This window comes from Taeniopygia guttata, chromosome 7 (genome assembly GCF_048771995.1).
Source record: "Taeniopygia guttata chromosome 7, bTaeGut7.mat, whole genome shotgun sequence".
Taxonomy (NCBI): Eukaryota; Metazoa; Chordata; class Aves; order Passeriformes; family Estrildidae; genus Taeniopygia; species Taeniopygia guttata.
The window spans coordinates 15,846,341-15,867,795 of record NC_133032.1 but is presented as its reverse complement, the minus strand read 5'-3'; the positions used below and the strand labels follow the sequence as shown (position 1 = coordinate 15,867,795).

Genomic DNA, 21,455 nt, shown 5'->3' with positions numbered 1-21,455 from the left:
GAAGTTGTCCCACCCTGATGAGTAATCATCTCATTTCACTCATTGTTAACTCACTACCTGCTCATGGTTGGGTTAGAGTGATGGGGATATGGTAACATGCACAGCATGTTCTTTGGCACGGAAGACTTACAGCTAAGACAGAAGAATGCTGTGTATTCTCAGAGATGGAGGGTGCAGCTCGTCTGATTTTCTGTATCTGTTCTTTGCTCTGCCTATTCAAAGAATTTGCTCTACCTATTAAAAGAATAATAAATTGGTATCAATATTCTGCTCTGTTTTCTCTAGGCACTCCAAGAATGAGACTTAAGAGACATACCAAAGCTCAGAAAGAAAACATAGGTCATCTAGACCAATGGATCTTTCTGCAGTAAGAGCAAAGCTTGACCCCCGTGAGGTTGTTTTCTTTGGAAAGAGTTCAGCTCTGTTTCAGAAGCTGTAGATAAGGAATGTAAGTATCCATATTTGTGTGTGTGTGTGTAAACCAAAATAAAAATTTCAAAACAAAGCAAGTTGACTTGCTTCTTCCCAGCTCCATGTAGAATCATAGAAATACATAGGTAGCAGTTGTGTTGCTTTGTGCATGCCTAAGGTGTGGTCAGGAATCAATATAGAAATACATTTAAAATATAATGGAAAAAAGAAAATAGCACAGAGAAATGTCTTGTTGCTATTTTGTTTGCCTGTAAATGTTTTTGTAAATAAATGAGTATGTGCAATTTGCCATGGAATATCCTTTATACTAAAAACTCAATTTGGAACAAGTTTTACATTGTACTCCATAACTTCTTTGGATTTTTAAAAACTTTTTAATAACTTGGCATATGAATTTATGAGTGTACTGTCGTACTGTCATCAAAAAGAAGATCAAAATAGTGACTAGAATAAGTGAAAAGGAGATAGAACTGGCACAAAATCTGTACGGAACAAAGAAGTTACCTTTATTATTCAAAGTACAACTCCCGTTGGGAACTTGTCTAGGTATCATATAAATCATGATGGAATAGGTCCTCTAATGAAGGACCATTATGATGGGAAGCAGGTAGTCTCCATTTGAAATAAAAAGCTTGGCACAATTATACCGGTTGTTAACGTGCAAGGAGCTAAAAGAACCCTGTGTGTTATTAGGCACTTGCCCTTACTACCTGAAGTGGAATTGTCTGATTGGAAAGTTGGGTGGGACTTCCTGTGGGAAAAAAATGCAAATTGTGTACAAAGTTATCTGTATGAATCTTATGACTGATTTTAGTGGTTTAAGGTTAAGTTATCTTGGCAATGAAAGAATTATTTTGGCTGTTCCTGAGGACTGTAAACTTTATTAAGCACATGCATGACAAGTAATCTGATAGCAAACAATGTCTTTTTTGCCTCCCTAGTCCCTTGAACATTGGCTGAATACTTTCATCTGAGATAGGCATTGCTTTCACTGTTGTTTTTATGACAGATGAATATGAATGGTGATTCTACCTTTGGAAGGCAGAAGATGAGATGCATTGTCTTTTAGTGGTCAAGTCTGATAGGTAGCCTTTTATATGTGTCTATATTGAGTCTTATAAAAGATTTTTCAAAGTGAAAATAAGTTTTCCCGAGAGAGAAAGGTAAGAAATAAAGGATTAGTAACTCCTACTGTGAAATTCTAGCCCTATTTCTAATGCTAGGTTAATAGTTGGTATTTCTGATCCTAAAGGCCTATGATTCTAATGAAAGATTTGCTCCTGACTTCAGGATGATCACAGTTTTACTCCTATGGAGAAGTTGGGCTTTCCTAGGAAAGGTAATGTATAAAATACAACCTCTGCTAGCACATAATGAATGCAACATGATGGGAAGAGGATAACATGGAATGACATCCATAACCAATAATAGATGCTGTGAGCATCCTGTCAATTGGTGTACTAATGTTAGTCACCAGCTTGATTAATGACATGGAAACACTCACTCTTTCTCTGAATAGTGTCTGAGTGCCTCCTGCCAGAGCAGTGGAGATCACCTTCTGCTGAGCTTATGCATATATGCAGGAATAGAGCCATTATGGGTGCTTCAGTGCATTGTGTAATAGCCTCTTCCAAATGAAGGGGACTCTGAGACATCATTCAGTTTGTACCTGCCTGTGTTTGTTTGTACGTGTAAAATCGGCTGACTCTCAGACCAAGGGCTGCCTTGTAGCTTTAAGCTCAGCAGTGGCTGTAGTCTGTGTTAGGGACTTTTTCTGTCACTATAAAAGAGAAAACAAGACTCATACTAAAGATGGCCCCAGAATTTCTTTTGCAATGATCCTCCCTGAGAAACTTGAAGTTTCTTGATCACAAATGGGAAAACACTTGAAGAAATGTGTGTATGTGGTAGAGAACTTGAGAAAACAAGAAAGGGATTTCATTGAATAATTTCCAAAAAGTAAAAAAAGAATTATTTATATCAAACCAGAGGGAAACAGAACAGTGGTGTGAGAATCCTTTTACTGTCTGAAAGAACTGGAAATTTTACTCAAGACTGGGCAAAGTTCTGTATTGTGGTATTAGATGTTATCCTGAGATACTCAGCTTGGCACAGTGAGACCACTTCATTGCCTCATTTCATGCTAGTGTGTTTCAGGCTGTGTGCTAAATATGTCCAGAACCTGGCTTTTTATTCTAAGTGCAATAGATTACATTATTCTATTTTGACAGGGAATATCTTTAGCAGTATGCCCTGAAATGCCTTAGGGATTCAAGCTGTCCCTTAATCAATGCTGCAGACGATGCAGTTTTGATTATTTTTCTCTAATATATGAACTGTAACACTAGATTCATCCTGGCATACATCTGTCAGACCAGACTGAAAGCATTCAGTTAAAGCCACTTCATTACCAGCACAGGGCCAACAAATAGGGGACAATCCAAAAAAGGGGGATTGAAATATAGCATAGATGAGAAATATATCTCAAAATAAGGTCATAATGGAGGATATAAATTGCACAGCAATCCAGACAGCAACAGGACATCCTCAAAATTGCTACAGCATCTGCATACTGATACCGCCTTTAACAGATATGCAACAAATATGGATTGTTTGTGAAATAAACAGCTATAGGTCAAGATGTAACATAACAGAAAAAACAACTTTGCAAATATAAATATTTATTATTAGTGGATATTAATTGCTTCCTACTAAAATGGGCAAGAATTATGAACCCAACCCTCTTTAATACTAATTGGGGAATTAGAAGGCTAATGAGAGAATGTAGTAAAAAAACCTCTTCTGCCTTCTAGAAAAACCAGCAAAGCTAGACCATAATGAAGAATACTCTAGTGTATTGAGAGCTACTGGGCTGCAGATCCACCACTAAAAATCTTCAGTGTCTGATACTGAACCAAGAAAAGAAAAACACAAAATGAAAATTCTGCATTGCCTGAAGGACATGCAGAATTCTTTCCCATCTCTATTTGTTGTGATTGTTAATACTCGTGTGAAACACTGCTGGACTGCCATAGAGCAAATTATCAGCAAGAGATGAATGTGTCTTGTTTGATGTTTGAGCTTATTTGATAAGATGCAGGTAAGAGTTAATGTCATCTCTACATATTGTGCCATGTTTAACATCTGCTATTCCTTTCTGGGTTTGCTTGCTGTTTCAGTCCTTAACTTATGACCTTTTCTTTTTTTTTAATTTAGCCATTGATTACACCCCAGGATGTGTGATTCATTTGAACTGCAAAATCCCTATTTCTTGTGGTACTAATAAGCATTGTGCCTAGTGAAAGCTGTAGCAGAAGAGAAAGGGAGGAGGCCTAACAGGCTTGACACTGTCTTTTGTCTGCGCTGCAGCAAGGGGAGAAGGAAAGATGTATAGGAATTGTCTTATCATTGTGCACATATATACATGTACATAAGTATTTTTATTTGTTTATCTACTCTCTTGGATGCTTTTTCAATGCCTGTCTTAACCCTTTGTTGTTGAAGTGAGCAAGGCAAAACTATATGACAGGCATTTAATTTTTTTCTTTCTCAAGAACAACTAGTGTCCCTTGTGCTGAGAAGGAAATGGGACTATGTGGAAAGCTAAATTTCAATTAATACGTCAAAGGGCAGTTTGTGATGTTTTGCCTATAACTAAGGTTTAACTGAGTTGCAGAACTCTGGGAATTTTGTGTTTTCCTGTAGGCTCACTTACAGCATTCTTACCTCTCCTACTTTTCTGCTCTTCCTCTGCTTCTCTGAAAGGGACAGATGAAAGCAGTATAATCTTGTTGAATATGGTTCTTGCTGATGAATTAGATGAACAGCTGCGGGGAACAGTCTAGGAATACAATTTGGTGAAAAAAAGAGATGAGATACAAAAAAATTCCCTTATGATGCCATTCATTCTACATGCAGTATTATACCACACTGATGGAAAAATGGGAAGGCCTAAAACTCAATTTCACTTCGAGCTGGTTTAAAAAGAAGCAATTCTACGTACATTGCAGCCACAAAAACATATATTTATAAGACTTTTACTTTGTAGGTAGCAACTGCACAGCTGTATACATTTGATTTTTTGCATGCATAAGAACTTACTTTTACAGGCAAACTATTGTACTTTCTTCTCAGTATTACCCAAACAGCTATGCTAATTCTTACATTATGTAGTTCATCTCTTTTCTTTGTGCTTTAACCAGTTTGGGAAGGGGGAGAAAATCCTACACTTTAGCATGCAGGACAATCAAAAATCCGATCCAGAAAATGGATGTCATTGGTGTGTCAGTGTTCCTGCAATATCCTCCAGCTCACATTTTTACATTGTAAAAACCCAGCATGCAATTGTGTGTTAAGATTGGAAATTAAAGCTAATCTCCCCAGTTGCCTTATGAATGTTATACACCAAATGAAGCAATAGCATTTTGCTTTCTTGTCTTGCTAGTTTAGTGAATTCTTTCACAGTTCTTTTTCACCTAGCAGAGTCTGGGAAATACACAGAGAATTAAATGCACCTGTCTACAGAAATGGGAAAGAATTCCATTGATCTTGGATCAATTACCATTTAGTGTAGTTCTAATAATTCACATATTTTGGAAAGGTTGATGGGGATTTGGTAATATTAGAACCTGCTAAAGCCTTTGACCACACATCCCATATTTTGAACCAGGTATCTCTGGTTTACTGACTTGTTTCCTTTTATCCCACTGCAGGCCAGTAGTAGGAGTTGGATTCTTTTCTTGATTGGTGAGTTTAAAACAACTGAAAATGTTCTTCTGCTATGTACATTTTGTAAACTATAAGCTTGGTCTGAAAACATAACCATTTTTGAGTTTGAGGCAAGTAATTTAAAATAAATAAATTTAAAATGTTATCCTGGAACAGATTTTTTTTCATGCTCAGAAAAATGGAAGAGGTCTTCTTGATAGTTACAAAAAATGGAAAAAGAAACATGTATTTTTTAAAACCAACTCTTAGAAATAATCTAATAGTTTAATAGTAGTCATGAAGATTTCAACATAGGTGATATTTTGGTTTCTTTAATAGGGATTGCACAAGTTCTTGGGATGGAAGTGTCATCAGATCAACTGTACCTATAGCTTGACACTCTGTGTGTCTGTGCGTGTGCATAGCTTGATTTTATCTAAGTATCAGTAACAGTGATACCTAAAGCTACTGCAGATAAACACAGGTTTCTGATGACAGCATCTTAAGTACAGGAGAAACACTCTTGTGCAGGTTATGTTTATGATACCATCATATCCCTGAGGTGCTGACAGAGCTTCATTCACAGTTTTTCTGTGAGTTGTTTTTCTGTATTTTACATTTCACTTCTCTTTCTTGATGAAAATCATGGATATTACTTCGCTTTAAATAATGACATTAAGAATTAACATAATAATAACTTTTAGTATCCTGGTTATTTTAAAGGAATTAAAAATCTCAGTTTGACTTCTTAATAGATGTAAAGGGTAGGTTTTGGACAATAGAATTGTATTTCAAAAAATAATGTCATTAATAAGGAATAATTTTTAATACATATATGTATCAAAAGTACTAAAGCTAGTTTTCTTAATAATTTTTATTTTCTGAATTTTTATGTCATGTGGAGGTTTGTTTTATTTCACTAAGGCCTTGGCTCCCTAGTTGTAGCAGTTGTTCTGCTTGATCTGTAGCAACCAAGTTAAATGAAACGGGTTCTCCAGTAATGAAATCATTACAGTGGGAAAAAAAAAAAAAACCAAAGAAAAATAAAAATAAAAAGAAAAAAAAAGGAGGTCCAGTCTATCCCTGTTGTGGCAGGAAATGGGTAACTAGGTCATCCCTGACAGATGTTTGTATAGGCTGCTGTTAACAACCACAAATGAAGGGGATTCCACAACCTCATAAATCTATTCCATCTAATCTAGACTTTAGGTTAAAAGGATTTTTTTTGTTGTTGTTGTTGCTGTTGTTTCATTTTTTGTATCTAGACTACTCTTCTTTGATGCAAATTAAGCAGTTGTTATAATTCAGGTGTTGTACAAAGATCTGTTGACCATGACTTTCTGTATGCAACCTTTTATGCATTTTACATCCAATCTTCCTTTTTCTGAAGAAGCAAAGCCTCATTTCTTCAACCTTTCCTTGTAAGTTATATACTCAAAATATCATTCTTGTTGACTTTATTTCAACTCTATCCAAATTGTTGAAATTGTTCGTGGAATGCATTGCCCAAAATTGCACAGAATGCTCCAGCTGAGACCTCAGCAGCACTGAAAATTGCAAAATAATTAGGTCCTGCATCTCACATACTGCACACTTCCTAATACATCTTGGAATGTGAAATACCTTTCTGCAACATCATCATATTGACTCATATTTAGTTTGAAATCCACTTGTACATTCATTCGTTCTTTGCAATCCTGTTACCTTGTTAAAGCATCATCAGGTTATATTAATATACTCTGTCTTATTTTTGTCAATTTTAGTCTGCCGGTATGAGCTTATTTCAGTTGTGGTTTCTCTGATCTGCTTACCTGTGTTTGCAACCCCCTTCCAGACTATTTGCAAATATTACAAGTTTACTCCCTTTCTCCCTTTTCTATTTTCCAAACTGTTCAATGAAAAATTGAGTAGAATAGGATGGATGAGAAGTCCCTGAAGGATGTTACTGCAGTGCCATCCTACTCTATCAGAAAACCATTAAATAAATATTTTTAGGGAGAAATATTTAACTACTTGTGTATCAACTGTTACTTGACTTTGTCTACCCCATTTTTTGTATTGCAGGCAAAATTAGAGAGGACCCAACTAAAGACTTTGTTAAAGTACAGATACCACATTAACAGCTTCCTTCTTATTCAATAGGCCTGCTGCCCTTTCTAGGAAGGAAACTGGAGAGGTTTGACACAATAACGATCCTAAGATTACATTTTAAAGCATATTGTTCTCTTCATCCTATACACTAACTGCCTAACAACCTATGACAGTATCTTTCAGAGATGCATGGTTATTTATGAGAGGCCAATGGCATTTTGTTTCCTAAGGCAGTATTTTCATCATTTCTAGTCTCCTTGGACCTCTCTTGTGCTTCATGAATTCTCAAAAAACCCAAACCAAAACAAAAACCATCTCCAGAACACCCTCCCCCTGCTCCCATCCCAGAATCATCATACAGAGATTATTTTATCTTTTAAGTGCTCCAGGGTAATTTTTAGCACATTTTCCTATGGAAACACAGTTTATACAATCCCACATATGACCTGTCAGGCCACACCATGCCTTTTGAACTTGTTGCTTACTCTCCAACTGAAGTGGACCAAGTCTCAGAGATACCACATTTCTAAAGATTTTGTGAAAATAAGCAGGTAAATAGAGAGCCTTCCATGGCAACAAGGAATTCAGTGTAAATGAAACCCTGATATCAGGCACTGGAAAACTCACAGAAGAATGTTATGAATATTCCAGCCATAAATTTCAGTCATACTTTTTGCTCTGGCTAATGTGATCAGGAGACAAGGAGGCTGGTTTTATCCACTGCTTGCTGAACTACATGTTTAAGTTAGCAGGATTGGAAACTGGCATTTATTAATATTGCTTAACACATTCCTTCCCTTTTCTGGTCTGTGTGTCTTAGACCTTTGTTGAAAGTAATTGCTTTGCATGTCTGACGCTAAGATATTTTGTAGACACATTAGGCAAATAAGCTTTGAATATTTCAGAATTCTTTGTGTCACATTATGTGCTTTTACTTAGATAGTCTTTTACTTAAATCCTTTCCTAGATTAACACATATAGCCTCTAAGCCTTCATCCTTTGTTCATTGTGTGAGTTTACTATTATTTTAAACTCATTTTTAGTAACCAGTTCTTATTTTCACTGTTTTGAGTGATTCCTTCCTGTTTTTCAGTTAACCAAATAGCTCCTGATGAAGCCTTGCTGCTCTCTTTCAGTGCTTACTTTACATCAGGGTAGTCTGCTGTTGTGCCTTTAATACACTTCTTTCAGTAACTGTTGGCTCTCCTGTGCTCCTATTTCCTTATGAATTTCTTCCAAAAGATCTTCCCACCCGTTCATTCTGCGAGCCAAGAAAAATCCACTTTTGGAAAGCCATACTCTTTCTGTAACTCTGTGCTTTCTTTGGCATCTCTAACTTCATTGTTTTGTGATCAGTTTCATATTCATATCTTCCACCTTTGTCTCATTAGAAAACATTAACTGATGAGCTAAATATGCAAAGCAGCCTTTCCTCTCTTATCTCCCCAACTGTCTCAGTACCCTGAAGGAAAGGTTGTTCCAAATCTGCTGACTATGGGGCTGTTATCTTTTCTTTTGGAGGTGTGCTTGGACAGAATAAGGGGTAGAACGCTGAACTAAGTGGGTGTCAGAACAGCTGGAGCAATGCAGCTTCCCTATTCCCAGCACAGGGGGCATTGCAGAATGATGCAGCAGATCAACTCATCTGGAGCTGGAAGGGAACTGAGGCAGAGAATCTGTAATTATAAGACTGTTATTTTAGCGTCTAATATTAAATAATCTGTCAGGTTTATTGTTGGTGTTTTGTGGCCAAAATTTGAAGGCTTTATTCAACAATTACAAAAAAAACCACCAAACCAACAACCCTGAACTGGTTGCCTGTTGCCTGAAAAAAGCATCAAGACATGCCCCATTGCTATTGGAAACCATATACAGACATGGCTCTCTGCAAACACTGTCTGTCTCTAATGGCTTAAAATCAAAGGCAACAAAATAAGCTCCAGGCAAGACAGATACTTCAGGCAAGAAGATATAAGGTGTAAAGAGTGAGACAGAACTATGAAAGACATGTGGGAAAGCATGAGCTTAAAAAACATGGAGAGGAAACCTGACAGATAAGAGGGGCCTGTTTACCTGAGAGCAGCATTGTAAAAGGAATAGTCTGAGTGTAGAAAAAAATTGCAGGGAAGAGCAGACAAGTAGATTGCAAGGGACATGGGAAGAAAAGTAATATAATAAAATAAAAACAGACAGATGGGGAGAAAGAAAATGAATGTAGCATCCATCCAGATTTTTAAAAAATTTCTTCACCAGGGAATATTTAAAACCGAATTATTTTTTATTAAAATAACATAACCAAGAAGATTGTAAAACTGTCCTTGATTCTGACTGGAGTGTAGCTAATAATCAAAGTAGCTAGAGCTGGAGTCAAAAGGAACATTATTTGCATGGCCAAAAAAAATCCCCCAAATTCTGTTTAATTTTTGTGTTTGTTTTGACAGGAAGTTGTTTGCAGGCTTCTTGAAGATTTGGAACAAAAACCATTATAGCAGAGGTGGATCACTGGATCTGACTAATGGTGATGATATTAAAGGTATAATCAATGCAGTTTATGACAATTATATAAATGATACAAATAGATCTATTTTTACACAGTGTTTGTGTCTAGTTCTTAAATGTAGGCCTAATGTGATAATATTGTTTTTCTTCTAGCTTCTCTGCATCTTGATAAGCTGGTAGGGAAGGTATATTTTCTAGTATATTATTTATGCATGTTTTTGTTACCTTGCGACTCAGTTGTCAGCAAGTGCCATATTAAAAAAATTGTGAAGCATGTAGTGCACTATATGGCTTAAGAATACAGCTCTAATTCAGTGAGCCTCAGAATTGATTTGAGTTCAAAATAACTTTTTCCTATAAAAGTGTTATTGCACTAAACCAATTTTAGAAAACTTTAACTAAACTTTAAAATAAATGTTAGTACAATTGCAACATTCCTATTTGCTTATAAATAGAAATGCTTTGTGAGAAACAGGTGCAGAAGATGTTTCAATCTGAGATGGTATTCTGAGTGTGTCAAAACTGCATTCTGAATCTTCTGACCTACAGAACACAGACTGGAAGATTCTAGTCATTATCCCAACCCAGACTGGCCAGGAGCATGTTGGTCTGATGCAGGGAGGGTCCATACATGTGCTCAGCTGTGTTAGGAGATGGAAGGACAAACTTCCAGCACTCACCAGGACAGAAGACATTTTTTCTCTGTTATGTTTTTGTAGCATATTGTATTACATCTAACCTAGAAATGTCAGAAATACATCATTTTGATGATGAAATTATTTCAGCATTTTATACACAAGATACTATACCAGTATGTCCACGTAGTTCAAGAATATTTTTCTACTATGCTAGTTAAATCAGATTGGCTGCTGGTGTTGGCATAGTTATAGGATATGTGTAGGTCTTTCTATATATGGGGTAGGTGTGCATGTGTGTACATATTTTTATGTATAAAATTCATAAATACTGGCAAATATACAGTGAGGCATACTGTAAAAGCTTATGCTTTAAGAAAATACTGCTATGGGTCTATTATCTAGTGCTAGGCTGAAAAGGAACTAACGAAGAATTTGAAACCTCCATTTCACTGGCCTTACAAATAATTGAGGGGATAAATCAAAGGATTCTAAGTCTTGGTTGCTCTACAGTCTTGTGCCAAGTCCAAGGAGATGGAAGAAGCTACATGTAAAATAGATGCCAAAAGCATCAGAGGTAAAGATCCTAATGATTTCTGACTCCTGCATTTCCCTGATTTGTAGCTGACAGAGACTGATTTAAGTTTGGAAGCCTATGGTTCAGCATATAGTTTACTACTTTTCAGGGATATTGTAATTTCTTGTAACACTTCACTTTCTTTCCTAAAAGAACCAGCCTGCTTAATCAATTTCCTCTTCTACCTCTACTTCTTCCAATAATCTCTTGAATTGGAGGCCTTCCTTCTAATTACTGACATAATTTAAAAATGGTCTTATTTGGAACCTCTCTGTAAACATCCACTATTTATATAATCAGTTACCTGGTGTGGTCAGTCGCTACGCCTTGGTGTTGCAGTATCTGCTGTTTGCATGAAACCTAAGCCAGCTAATAGCACTTTGGTGGGAAAAACAGAAGTAAATATATGCAGTTATTAACAATATGCAATATTTGATGCTATTAGATACAAATCTTTCATGAGGACACCAAAATGTATTTAGTGCCTATGAACAATGAAGGTGAAGATCTCAGAACAGGGAAGGAACTGCCATATCTCTGTAACTTGTCCCACAGTCATAGCATAGTCTTCCTTAAGAACATGTGGGATAAACTCTGGATTTTGTGTAATGTTTGAAATTATGTCTCTTTGTTCTCTAAAGGATGTATGTGGAAATTTTGTAATTGACATTTGACCTGAGCACACAGTAATCTTTATAGATGCAAGGTAGAGGTCTCCAAAAATTGTCACTATTCAGACCATTAATTTTTTTCTTTAAGCATCTTCCTTTGCTATTTGCCAGTTAACTACTCTTACTTTCTAGAGATTGTGAAATTACTGTGATTAAAGTTTCTTGCATTGGTAATTCATGACAAAATTGAAAGCTCTTAAAATTTTAATGCTTTTCAGGATTTTGTTGCTTACCTTTTTTTTATCTTTTGAATAAGAAAAATTCCTTGTGCTTTTCTGTTTTTCAACTGTCCTCAATTAAACACTTACTACTGCCATAAACATTGCTAACTTTCATTTGACACATTCTTATGAGAAAAACAGCACACACGCTTTTCACTTCTTTCTGTTCTGATCTGAGTTTTGAGGTCTTCTTCCTTAGGAATTAGCAAAACTAAATGAGTTTTCTGGGACTTCACCTGGAGTCAAGTTTTCCCTTATAGGTAGGTGTGTGGCACCTTATTCATTGTTATCCAGAGCAATCCCACTGAAAGTTGATTCCCTCTATCTACTACCTCAAGTTATGCCTGATGTTAATGGTCTGCAGTGTTCACATAAACCTTGATAGCAGACTATTCTGTTCCTAAAAACTAGAAGGCAAAGAGAAAGATTTAATATTTATTGTATTTAAAAAAAATAATTAGTAATACTTAGTACTGTTTGAGTTGGATTTAGTATTTAATATTTTGGGCAGGTTATGCTGACTGTTCACCACTGTGAGAAAAAGGCCATTTCTCTGGCCACTGGATTATAAAGTTTTATGCAGAATAAACACAGGGCATTCAAGGAAAAGCATTATGTACATTTACGATGCTATTTGTTAAGGGAAGTCTTTTGAAATTTGAAATTTCTGAAAGGTACTAAGGAAGGTTTCCCTCCTGCCATGATACTATTAAATTCATAACACTGAAGCAATGGGGCTTTACAAATAAAGGGGTATTTTAAAAATTGTGTCAGCTCTAACTCGGTAAGAAAGTAGGTTTTCTGTAAACTAAAGAGAGGAATATACCCAGCTCCATGTATTCTTGAAGTTATGTATGTTGTTTCATCTGGAGATGATCTATATAATTCACACTCTGCTTTCAATCTCTACATCAACAATTCATGAAACCAAGAGATACAGCTCTACTATGTTACAAAATGCAGACTCAACCCATACTTTGTAGCAGGTACTGTGCTCTGCTGGGAAGTCCTGTAGTGCATGCCCACTTACTCCTGGCCTCTCGATGAGGTGTTGTCTAACACATTATGAGATGGCAAAGATCTGATTATTTTTCATAGCATTAATATTTGAAAATATAAAAGACACTTCAGCATTTTTATAATATTTAATCTGCATGTCTGATAGAGGAAATAATGAATGGGATCTTCTGCATGATGTCTTGTTACCCTAATCAAGGCAAATAATGCTTTATTTAAACAAGAAGTCTTAACTGTGTCAGTGGAATGATTTATAGGCAACAGTTTGTAAGCAAAACTGGAAGAAAGAATGCTTGCTTATGCATGGTTTTGTAAGGATAGCAGGGGTTTGTATGAAGTGGATGCAAAGGGCTATAAACAAAGAGACAATTTCTTAATTTCTTTCACTTACTGCTTTTTACTTTGCAGATTTTGAAAGCAGCATGCTGCAGCAGGATATATTCATCAGGAAACAAGGTGCATGTTCACTTATGCTATCATGGATTGTGGGATTATGTACCTAGCAAGAATATCCTATACCAGCTGCTAAGTATTAATACCGCAGTCAGAGTGAACTAGCACTGTTTTACTTCATTCCCAAGTATTGGAAATTTCCTGATGTAATTTGCTTATGTAAAGTCTGAGAAGTCTTTAGGATCAAGTCCTTGTTGAAATATCAGATCACCTCTCTTTAAAAAAAAAAATATATATAACTAGATATATGCCCTGGAACAGACTTGTTTAGCAAGTAAACATACTAATTTTTACTTTAAGTTAATACCAAACTGCAAGGAAACTTCCAGCTATGCTGTATACTTGTGGGAGGTGAAGATCTTAGATAATTTCACAGATGTCACTTTAAAAGGAAGAGACAGAATTAGTAATATGTGTGTTGTGCAGAGAACTGCAATCCAACATTAGTAATCTATTCCTGTCATTCTCAAATAGAAGGGAAAGTAGGTTAGTAGATGGACAGGATGTCTCCACACAGCAACCACAAAATAAGTGCCATGCCTGAATGATGGAGATATTCTTCATATGCATAAAATGCAATATATCCGCAACCCGTTGACTTTTTGTAAGTAATCAAAGTCATTGTTATCCCTGTTATATATATAAATATATATAAAATATATTTACCAGTTGCATTGGTAAATTAAAAGGCTTTGTTTCAGAAGTGAGTTTCCATATATCTCACATTCTCGGTCATTATTATGTTAATTTCAAGGAAGAAAAAACTGAAAAATTCGGCGAAGTTTGCACTTTTGTCTCTAAACTCAAGGCAGAGAGGGATGTTTTGAAATTTGCCAGGTCGCTGTTGGTGCCCACCGGGAGCCCCAGCCTGGCGGTTGAAGCGGGTGAGGTGGTGGGCCTGGTAAATGGCTCCTGCCCGACTCCCAGTTCATCCGATGGGAGCTCTCGCTCCTCAGCGAAGCGGCCAAAGCCTTCTCCCTCGGGACATCAGCTTCTCCCGAGTGTCGCCGAGTCTCTGCTGGCACACCATCCTGTCCGATAAAAGGTATGCCGAGAAGCGGCAGGCGCCCGAGAGCTCCCGGCGATGCTGCCTGAACAACGTTCACCTGGATCGCGCTGAAAAGCGCCCGCTCAGCGCCGCCGCTGCCGCCCGCACTGTGGCAGCGGGCTGGGCTCGCCCCGCGCGGCCGCACGCCGGGAAGGTGTCGGGGCGGCGCGGCTGCGGCCCCGGCCGCGGCACCGCGCGTACCGTCTCCGCCGCCGCTCCCGCCCCCGCCGCCCCGCCCCGACACAACCATGGCCGTGGCGGCGGGGAGCGGGGGAAGGCGCGGTGGCACGGGCAGACCGTGCCGCCGGGGAAACCGAGACGGAGGGGAACGCCGCGGCCTCAGGGGAGCTAGCTCCGGCTGGGTCGGGGCGGCCAGAAGAAGGCCGCCTGCGGCGCGGAAGGTGCGCGCTTGAGCAAGGCAGGGAGGTATCGCCGCGGGACGGGCGTGCACGGGGAGAAGGGTCAGCCGGCGGGCGGCTGCCAACCGGCCCGGGTCGGAGCCCGGAGGCGGAAGCAGCCGGCGTGCTCGGGCCGCGCGGCGCGGTGAGGCTGGGGGCAGGTGCGTGCCCGACTGGCGCCGCTCCCGCCGGCCGCCCCTGGGCGGCTCCGGCTCGGCGGGGCTCGGCTGGGCGCCGGCGGAGCGCGGCGCTCGCTCGGCTCGCGATCGTGTTTGCGCATGACCCCTCCCCGCCTGCGCCCTCCCCTCCCCTCCCCGGCGGCAGCGGCGGCGGCGGCGGGGAAGGTTGGCCTCAGACACAGGCGGCTGCTCGGCGGCGGCGACGCAGTGCAGAGGTGCGGGCAGGTTGCGCTGGCCCCGCGCCCCGTCTCTCTCGCCTCCCGCCTGCCTCCGGAGCTCGCTCCCAGCCGGCGGCCTCCCCGCGCCGGTGTCGGGCCGGCCCCCCGGCCATGAGCGCGGCGCTGGGTGTCCCCCCGCCGCGCCGCCTTCCTCGCCGCCCCCGGCGGCTGCCGGGCTCCAGGAAAGTAGCTTGATGAGTGTCCAAAGTAGCAGTGGAAGTTTGGAGGGGCCGCCATCTTGGTCCCGGCTCTCCACGTCCCCACCGAGCCTGCAGGGCTGCTCCGCGGCGGCGGCGGCCTCCCAGCTGCACGGCGCGCCGCCCGGCAAGCCGCCCAAGGAAGGTAACCAGCGCGCCGCGGGGCTGCGCGGGGGGCCCGGCCCTTGGGGAGGGGCCCGGCCGCCGCCGCCGGAGGCCGGTCCCGGGCCGCTGGGAAGCGGCGGCGGGAGAGGCCGGTGCCCCCGGCGGCGGCGCGGGGTCAGCGCTGGGCCCGGTGGCGGTGAGCGGAACCTCGGTCGCTGGGCGAGCGGGGCCCCGCCGCCCCCGCCCGCTCGTCGGCGCGACGGCGCCTCGTTGTAACCCCCGCGCCGGGCCGCGGAGGGGAACCCGCCGTGCTCCCTCCGTCCCCGGGCCGTCCGCCTGCCGCAGCCGCTCGTGTCTCCTCGGGCGGCCGCTCGTCGCGTCCTCCCCGAAATAGGCTCCCCTCCGCCAGCGGCTAAGTAGAAGTGCTGCGCCGGAGGATGCAGCCGCTGTTGCTGGAGGGAGTTGGGCACTTTTGGCATCATGGAGGTTAGAAGAGAGGGGCCGACACCGGAGGTTCGTCCCCGTGGGGAAAGCGCCCTCAGGGGCGGCCGGTTTTGCGGCCAGAAGTGACAGGGCGCCTTGCGGCCGCCACGGAATGACTGCAACTTTCTCCTGTCCTCCATCACGCCTTCGATGATAATATTTTTCTCCTCCCTCCCCTGCTCCTCCCCTCTTGTGTTACACCGACAGCGACAGCAGGGTGTTGTGGGTGTTTGCAGGGAATATCTGTATGAAGGTTATGAGCAAACAAGTCCCTTCGCTGTTCCCTTTCGGGTATTGTCTGCTTTTCCTCCTTGTGTTTTGTTGCCACAAGATGTAGCAGTTATACAGCTAGTGAGTTGCTCGGCGCTTTTAGCTAAAATAACTACTTGCAGAACGCCGGTTAGTGGCAGAACTTTTATGCACAAATGCTTGCATACTGAGCAGTTGTATAATTTTAATTGATTTGCCCCAGATTAATGAATACCACGTAGCATCTGCAAAACGTCATCGCCCAAGCAGGAAACTTGCTAACTTAAAATAGAAATAGTTGCAAAGATGGAGAGTCTTTGTTTTTTAGGTCTTCCTGTGGTTGCTTGCTTGCTTTTTGGGTTTTCTTGGGTTTTTTTATTTGGTTGATAAGCAATATAGGGACTTAGTAACAGGGATTCGACATCCTGAAAATGTATAATGCAGTCTGGTTTCTCCATTTTCCACACCAGTAGTTGTCAGACTTGTATCACTCTGTGTCACTTTTGCACACGCTCCTGCAGGTAGATTGACATGAAATGCTCTAGAAAATACCTGGGAAGGAATTATGGTATATGTTAAAGATGCTGAGTAAAGTGGCAGGCATTTTGTGCTCGTCTTCTCTGGGAAGCCAAAGCTGTTAGAAAAACCATCAGCAGCCAAATTTATAGTTTTAAGTTTATTGAGAGCAGGTATTTTCACTGTTGCAGCTCTTGTTAGGAATATGCATACAGATAATATGTATGTGTAGGATATTTTTGGATGTATTTCAAATACCTGCCATTTAAGTTTGAAATTATTATTGCAATATAAATTGTCTTATCTATTTATTTTAACAAACAATGGTGGTCCTTGAGTAGCTCTGTTGAGACAAGAAAAATATTTTTTGTGAAGCTCATTTTTATATGATTATGCTCTTTACATTTTTCTTTCTTACAACTCAGGCTGTTGGATTTTTCCAGGTACTGTAATTTGCATCCTCTAATACAGATTATGGGTTAAAAATAATCAAAACCTTGGTGTTTGCTTGGTACTATAATGTGTTGTATTTTTATAGTGTTCCTTGGTTGTGTTTAAATTGTGTGTCCTCACTAGGTAGCTCTCTTTGAAAATGAGCATAAGCTGCCGTGCTTGGGTTCATGTTTTGCATTCATGTTTGTGAGATGTTATCAAAGCATCTTACTTTATATTTGGTTTACAAAGAAGTATCTTGCCAGAAATCAATAGGCCCTGAAATATAAATACATTAGTATGTTCATGGACATTGGCTTATATATGTGAAAGACTGATGCCAGATCAAACTAATAAGCAAGGAGTATTTGCAGTACAGTGTGTTTATGGGAGCCTGGGCTGTCATCAATTCTAAACTTGTGATACCTGGGGCTTGTGAGTTTTGGAGCAGTGCACAAGGCTGCCAGCCTGCATTGGATCCCAGCTGCATTGCTGCTGGTGCCAGTTTTGAGTGGGTAATATTTACCATACAGCGCATTTGGCACTTGTGCAGAGCTTCTTTCCCAGCCTGGCCTTCTTGTTTGTTGATTAAATCCCTTTGGTTGTCTCCTGTGAGAGTTATGTCCCTGTTGCCTTTGGAACTGCAGACCTTCACGGAGTGTACCAAGTGTGCTGTGGTTGATCTGACCTCAACTATGAAGGTCTGGTATCAGCTCACATGTCTCACATGGGCATTTGAAGATTCTGGTTTATTAAGAGCAGAAACCATCTGCACCTTGATTTAGGAAGTTCTAAAAGTATTTTTGGAATCTCTAATAGGAAAAAAGAAAAAACTAAAAGCTCTAGCATATATAACAATTGCACAAACACATTTTAAAAAACTGGCAATATCAAGAGACTACTTGGGAAGTATGGGTGAAATTAGAGGAAACAATATTTAAAAAATATTTTAATCTTTTAAAATGTGCTGCAACATTGCAGCAACATTTTCCATTGGATGCTATCTTCTATATCTTGATCTAGAGTGGCCTCATGGCTTTGCTGTATTGATTTGATTTTATGTTTTGAGGTTTTGAAATGAAAAGACTGGGACGGACTTGAATACAGTTGCAGCTGTACACTTTAACTGTATAAGAACTATCTCTTGTTTGCATTTTAGTGTAGCTTGTAAATGTCTGTTGTTCTGTCAGTTGTTTTATATTCCCATAACTTAGGTGTGGTATATGTGGTCACTGAAAAGCCCTGCAGTAGATGTTATCAGGAATTTAGGAGGACTGTTATGCAGTATTATTTTGCATACTATATGTGTGGTTGTGTGACTGAATCTTGTGCCATAGCTCACATAATTGCAGTAAAGCCATTTCCTGTTTGAAGTTTCTTTACTTTTGTCTGCTTCGTGTGTGTAACTAAAAATATTAAAGCACATACCTGCAAAGTGCTGTTTTGTAAATTGAGAATGACAAGGCAGAGTCAGAAGAGATTCCATAGATTGTCTTGCATTGGAAGGGACTGTAAAGATCATCTAGTTCCAGCTCCCTGCTATGGATGGGCAAGGACACCTCCTACTAGACCAGGTAGCTCAAAGCCCCATTCAGCTTGGCCTTGAACACTTCCAGGTATGTGGCACACTCAACTCCACAGCTACTGGAGGGTCAACCTGTTCCAGAGTCTCACCACCCCCAAAGTAAATAATTTATTTCTAATAACTAATCTAAATCTACTCTGTATCTATTTAAAGCTGTTGTCTCTTATCCTGTCCCTTCATGCTCTTGTAAAAAGTCTCTGTCCAACTTTCTTATAGGCCCCCTTTAGGTACTGGAAGGTCCTGTATGGTCTTCCTGGAGCCTTCTCTTCTCCAGGCTGAGCAGCACCAACTCTCTTAGCCTGTCTCCATAGCAGAGATGCTCCAGCCCTCTGATCATCTTTGTGGCCTTTGTCTGGGTTCTTCCAGCAGGTCTGTGTCCTTCATTGCTCTCTAGGTGGGGTCTCAGCAGAGTGGAGTAGAGGGGCAGAATCCCTTCCCTTCACATTGTAGACATGCTTCTTTTGGCTCACTGGGTGGGTGGTGCTGCAGTGTCTGGTAGTTAAGCATAATGCTTTGTAAGTTATTTTTTATGTGTGCTGTTGGCTTTCAATACTCTGCTAAAAGCAAAATGGAATGCCAAATAGAACTTTGAATTAACACAACAGGATTGCAAATTTCAGTTTTCAAATTTCAGCCCAAATTTATATATGATGGCAAAATGGTAAGTAAACTTATGCCATGTATTGACAGTCTTTGAAGAGCTTATGTTGTATGGGTAGCACATTTTGTTGGTGATTTTTTCCTAAAATTTGATAAATGTGTATTGTTTGTATTTATTGTTACCTAAAATGTGATGGTAGTTATGTGTCTGAGCACAAAGGTACAGTTTATTTCCTCCTTAAGTTTCCAGTCTAGAAAATGCTTCTAGATGCCAGGTTGCATCTGTATGCTGTGTACAATATATTAGTCCATGAACATGAAAGCAACCTGAATCTTATTAAACTTCCAGGGTTGTTGTTTTCTGTTGTTTGCACATAGTGCAAAAGCTCCGCTACTTTATTTGCTTTAACAGGAAGTTCTCAGTAAGTTTGCTGGCTTTTATCATTCAACTGTAGATTAAAAATTTTATGGATTTGGCTAGTTTATATGGGGCCAGAGAAGAGCAGGAACACTTTTTGTATTTAAAAATGATGGCATATTTTTACTCAGAATGAGCACAGCAATCATAAAAGGTTATTTAGGCTGGCTGTAGCATGAGCAGGTGTTGTCTGAGATTGATGTTGTTCCAGTGATACACACAAATTCTAGCTTGTGATATTATTGCTGGTTTTGTTGAAGATGTGATTCTCGTAGTGAGGTGATGCTTATGTCAAATTCTATGGAGATCTTGTAGCATGTCCAAATGAGAAATGGGAAAGTAAACCTTTTTTAATACAAATCCTTTTTTGAATCTGTTTTTTTAAAACACAAATAGCAAATAGAGTAAATTAGTTATTGGCCAACTGTTTTGTTTTAATTCTGTTTTACTCTGCCTGGAATGGAATTTCCCATTAACTTATTCCATTTTAAATGGAGAGGGAATTGACATAGGGACAGGATGTTTATTTTTATTAGCTTCATTCAAGTAAAAAACTTGCTATTTGTCTCATTCTTTCTCCCCTCCCTCTGTTTTTTCTTGCTTGCTTTTTTCTTTCAGCAATTAATTTTTTTCTCCTCCAAGCCGAAGTAAGCTTGCTCATTAGTAATAACTGTAGTCTCTAGTTGGTATTGACATTTATTTGGATTTTCTTAGAGCCTGATAAACCTAAATGATTGCAAAATACTGTTGTGACTGCTGGGAAACAATACTATATATATGTGCATCATGATCAAAGTTAGTTCTATAGAACTTTGCTACCTTAAGAATTGGGATTATGGAAATATGACAGGCGTAAATAGTCCTTTATGCTTTTTGTGTTACTGGTATAAGGTTGTGTTTTGAAGTAGTTCTTGCTCCCAATCCATTTACTCCCATATGAAAATTTTGCTTCCATGCTGAGCTTTTTTTCACAAGAAAAAATGTCGAAGTTAGTAAATTGTTTTTATGCAGTAGAGTAGTTCCTGAATTATAGCTAAAAAGCATAAAAGCACACAAGTGGGAGGAAGAAAAGCTTTATGAACTTCTTTTGGTTTGGCTTGGTGTGTTTCAGCTATAAAAGAGGAAAAGGGAAATTTGGGTTGCCAGATTGCTCTGAGTGGATATGAAGGTGGGTAGAGGAAGAAGAGTGGTCAGGGTTTCTGTTGAGAATGCCGGTACTTCAGTTGTGATCGTTGGAGAGTAGTTAAACAGAAACTGGCCACCATAATGTAACCCAGTTTTTTAGGTGTTGCAAGTGGAAAACTTCTAATAGTTGCTGAAAATAACAAGAAACAAGTACTGCACTTTATGTTCAGTACTTAAGGGCAAAGTTTGCTAGGAGTAGGGAAGCATTAGTGAGCATCAGAAGGTATTTTGGATTCTACATTTCCCATCATCTTGTCTTCATTGTTATTGGGATGCTTTGTTTGGGATAGGAGGTAAGGGTCTGCTTCCTTCCCAGGCACCTTCTCTCAGGAAGTCTTACTCCTTTTTTCATTCCTGAGCAGAGCAATGGTATATACCAGCAGAAAAATCTTGGCACCCAGGCTTTTCCTGGAGAGGATGTGGTAGGTGGCAGGAACATGACTGCTTGTAAGCCTTAATTCACCTAAAATTTAATCCTGGAAAAAGGGAGCAGAAGGTCTAAAGTGAAATTGGACATTCTGAAGATGCTGGGGGAAGAC

The 21,455-nt window shown here is 40.1% G+C and overlaps 2 protein-coding genes across 8 annotated transcripts in view; both read left to right on the top strand.

Annotated features, from left to right (window-relative positions):
* Positions 1-14,011, top strand: part of METTL8 (methyltransferase 8, tRNA N3-cytidine) — a 56,550-nt gene extending 42,539 nt beyond the window's left edge. For 2 of the 4 annotated variants that reach the window (XM_072932242.1, XM_072932243.1), the window contains one exon: positions 286-14,011. In XM_072932242.1, coding sequence (XP_072788343.1) covers positions 286-371 — 86 coding nt within the window. In that variant the 3' untranslated portion in view covers positions 372-14,011. The remainder of the gene's footprint in view (positions 1-285) is intronic. The other 2 variants (XR_012056981.1, XR_012056982.1) reach the window with 2 other exon arrangements.
* Positions 14,012-14,598: 587 nt separating this feature from the next.
* TLK1 (tousled like kinase 1) overlaps positions 14,599-21,455 on the top strand; it is a 68,363-nt gene continuing 61,506 nt past the window's right edge. The window contains exon 1 of one of the 4 annotated variants that reach the window (XM_030277438.4): positions 14,599-14,752. Coding sequence is in view for 1 of the 4 variants with exons in the window: in XM_030277437.4 (XP_030133297.1) it covers positions 15,341-15,488 (148 nt within the window). In the remaining 3 variants the exon portion in view is untranslated. Of the gene's footprint in view, positions 14,778-15,074; positions 15,489-18,944; positions 19,083-21,455 lie in introns of those variants that run through there. The other 3 variants (XM_072932230.1, XM_030277437.4, XM_072932231.1) reach the window with 3 other exon arrangements.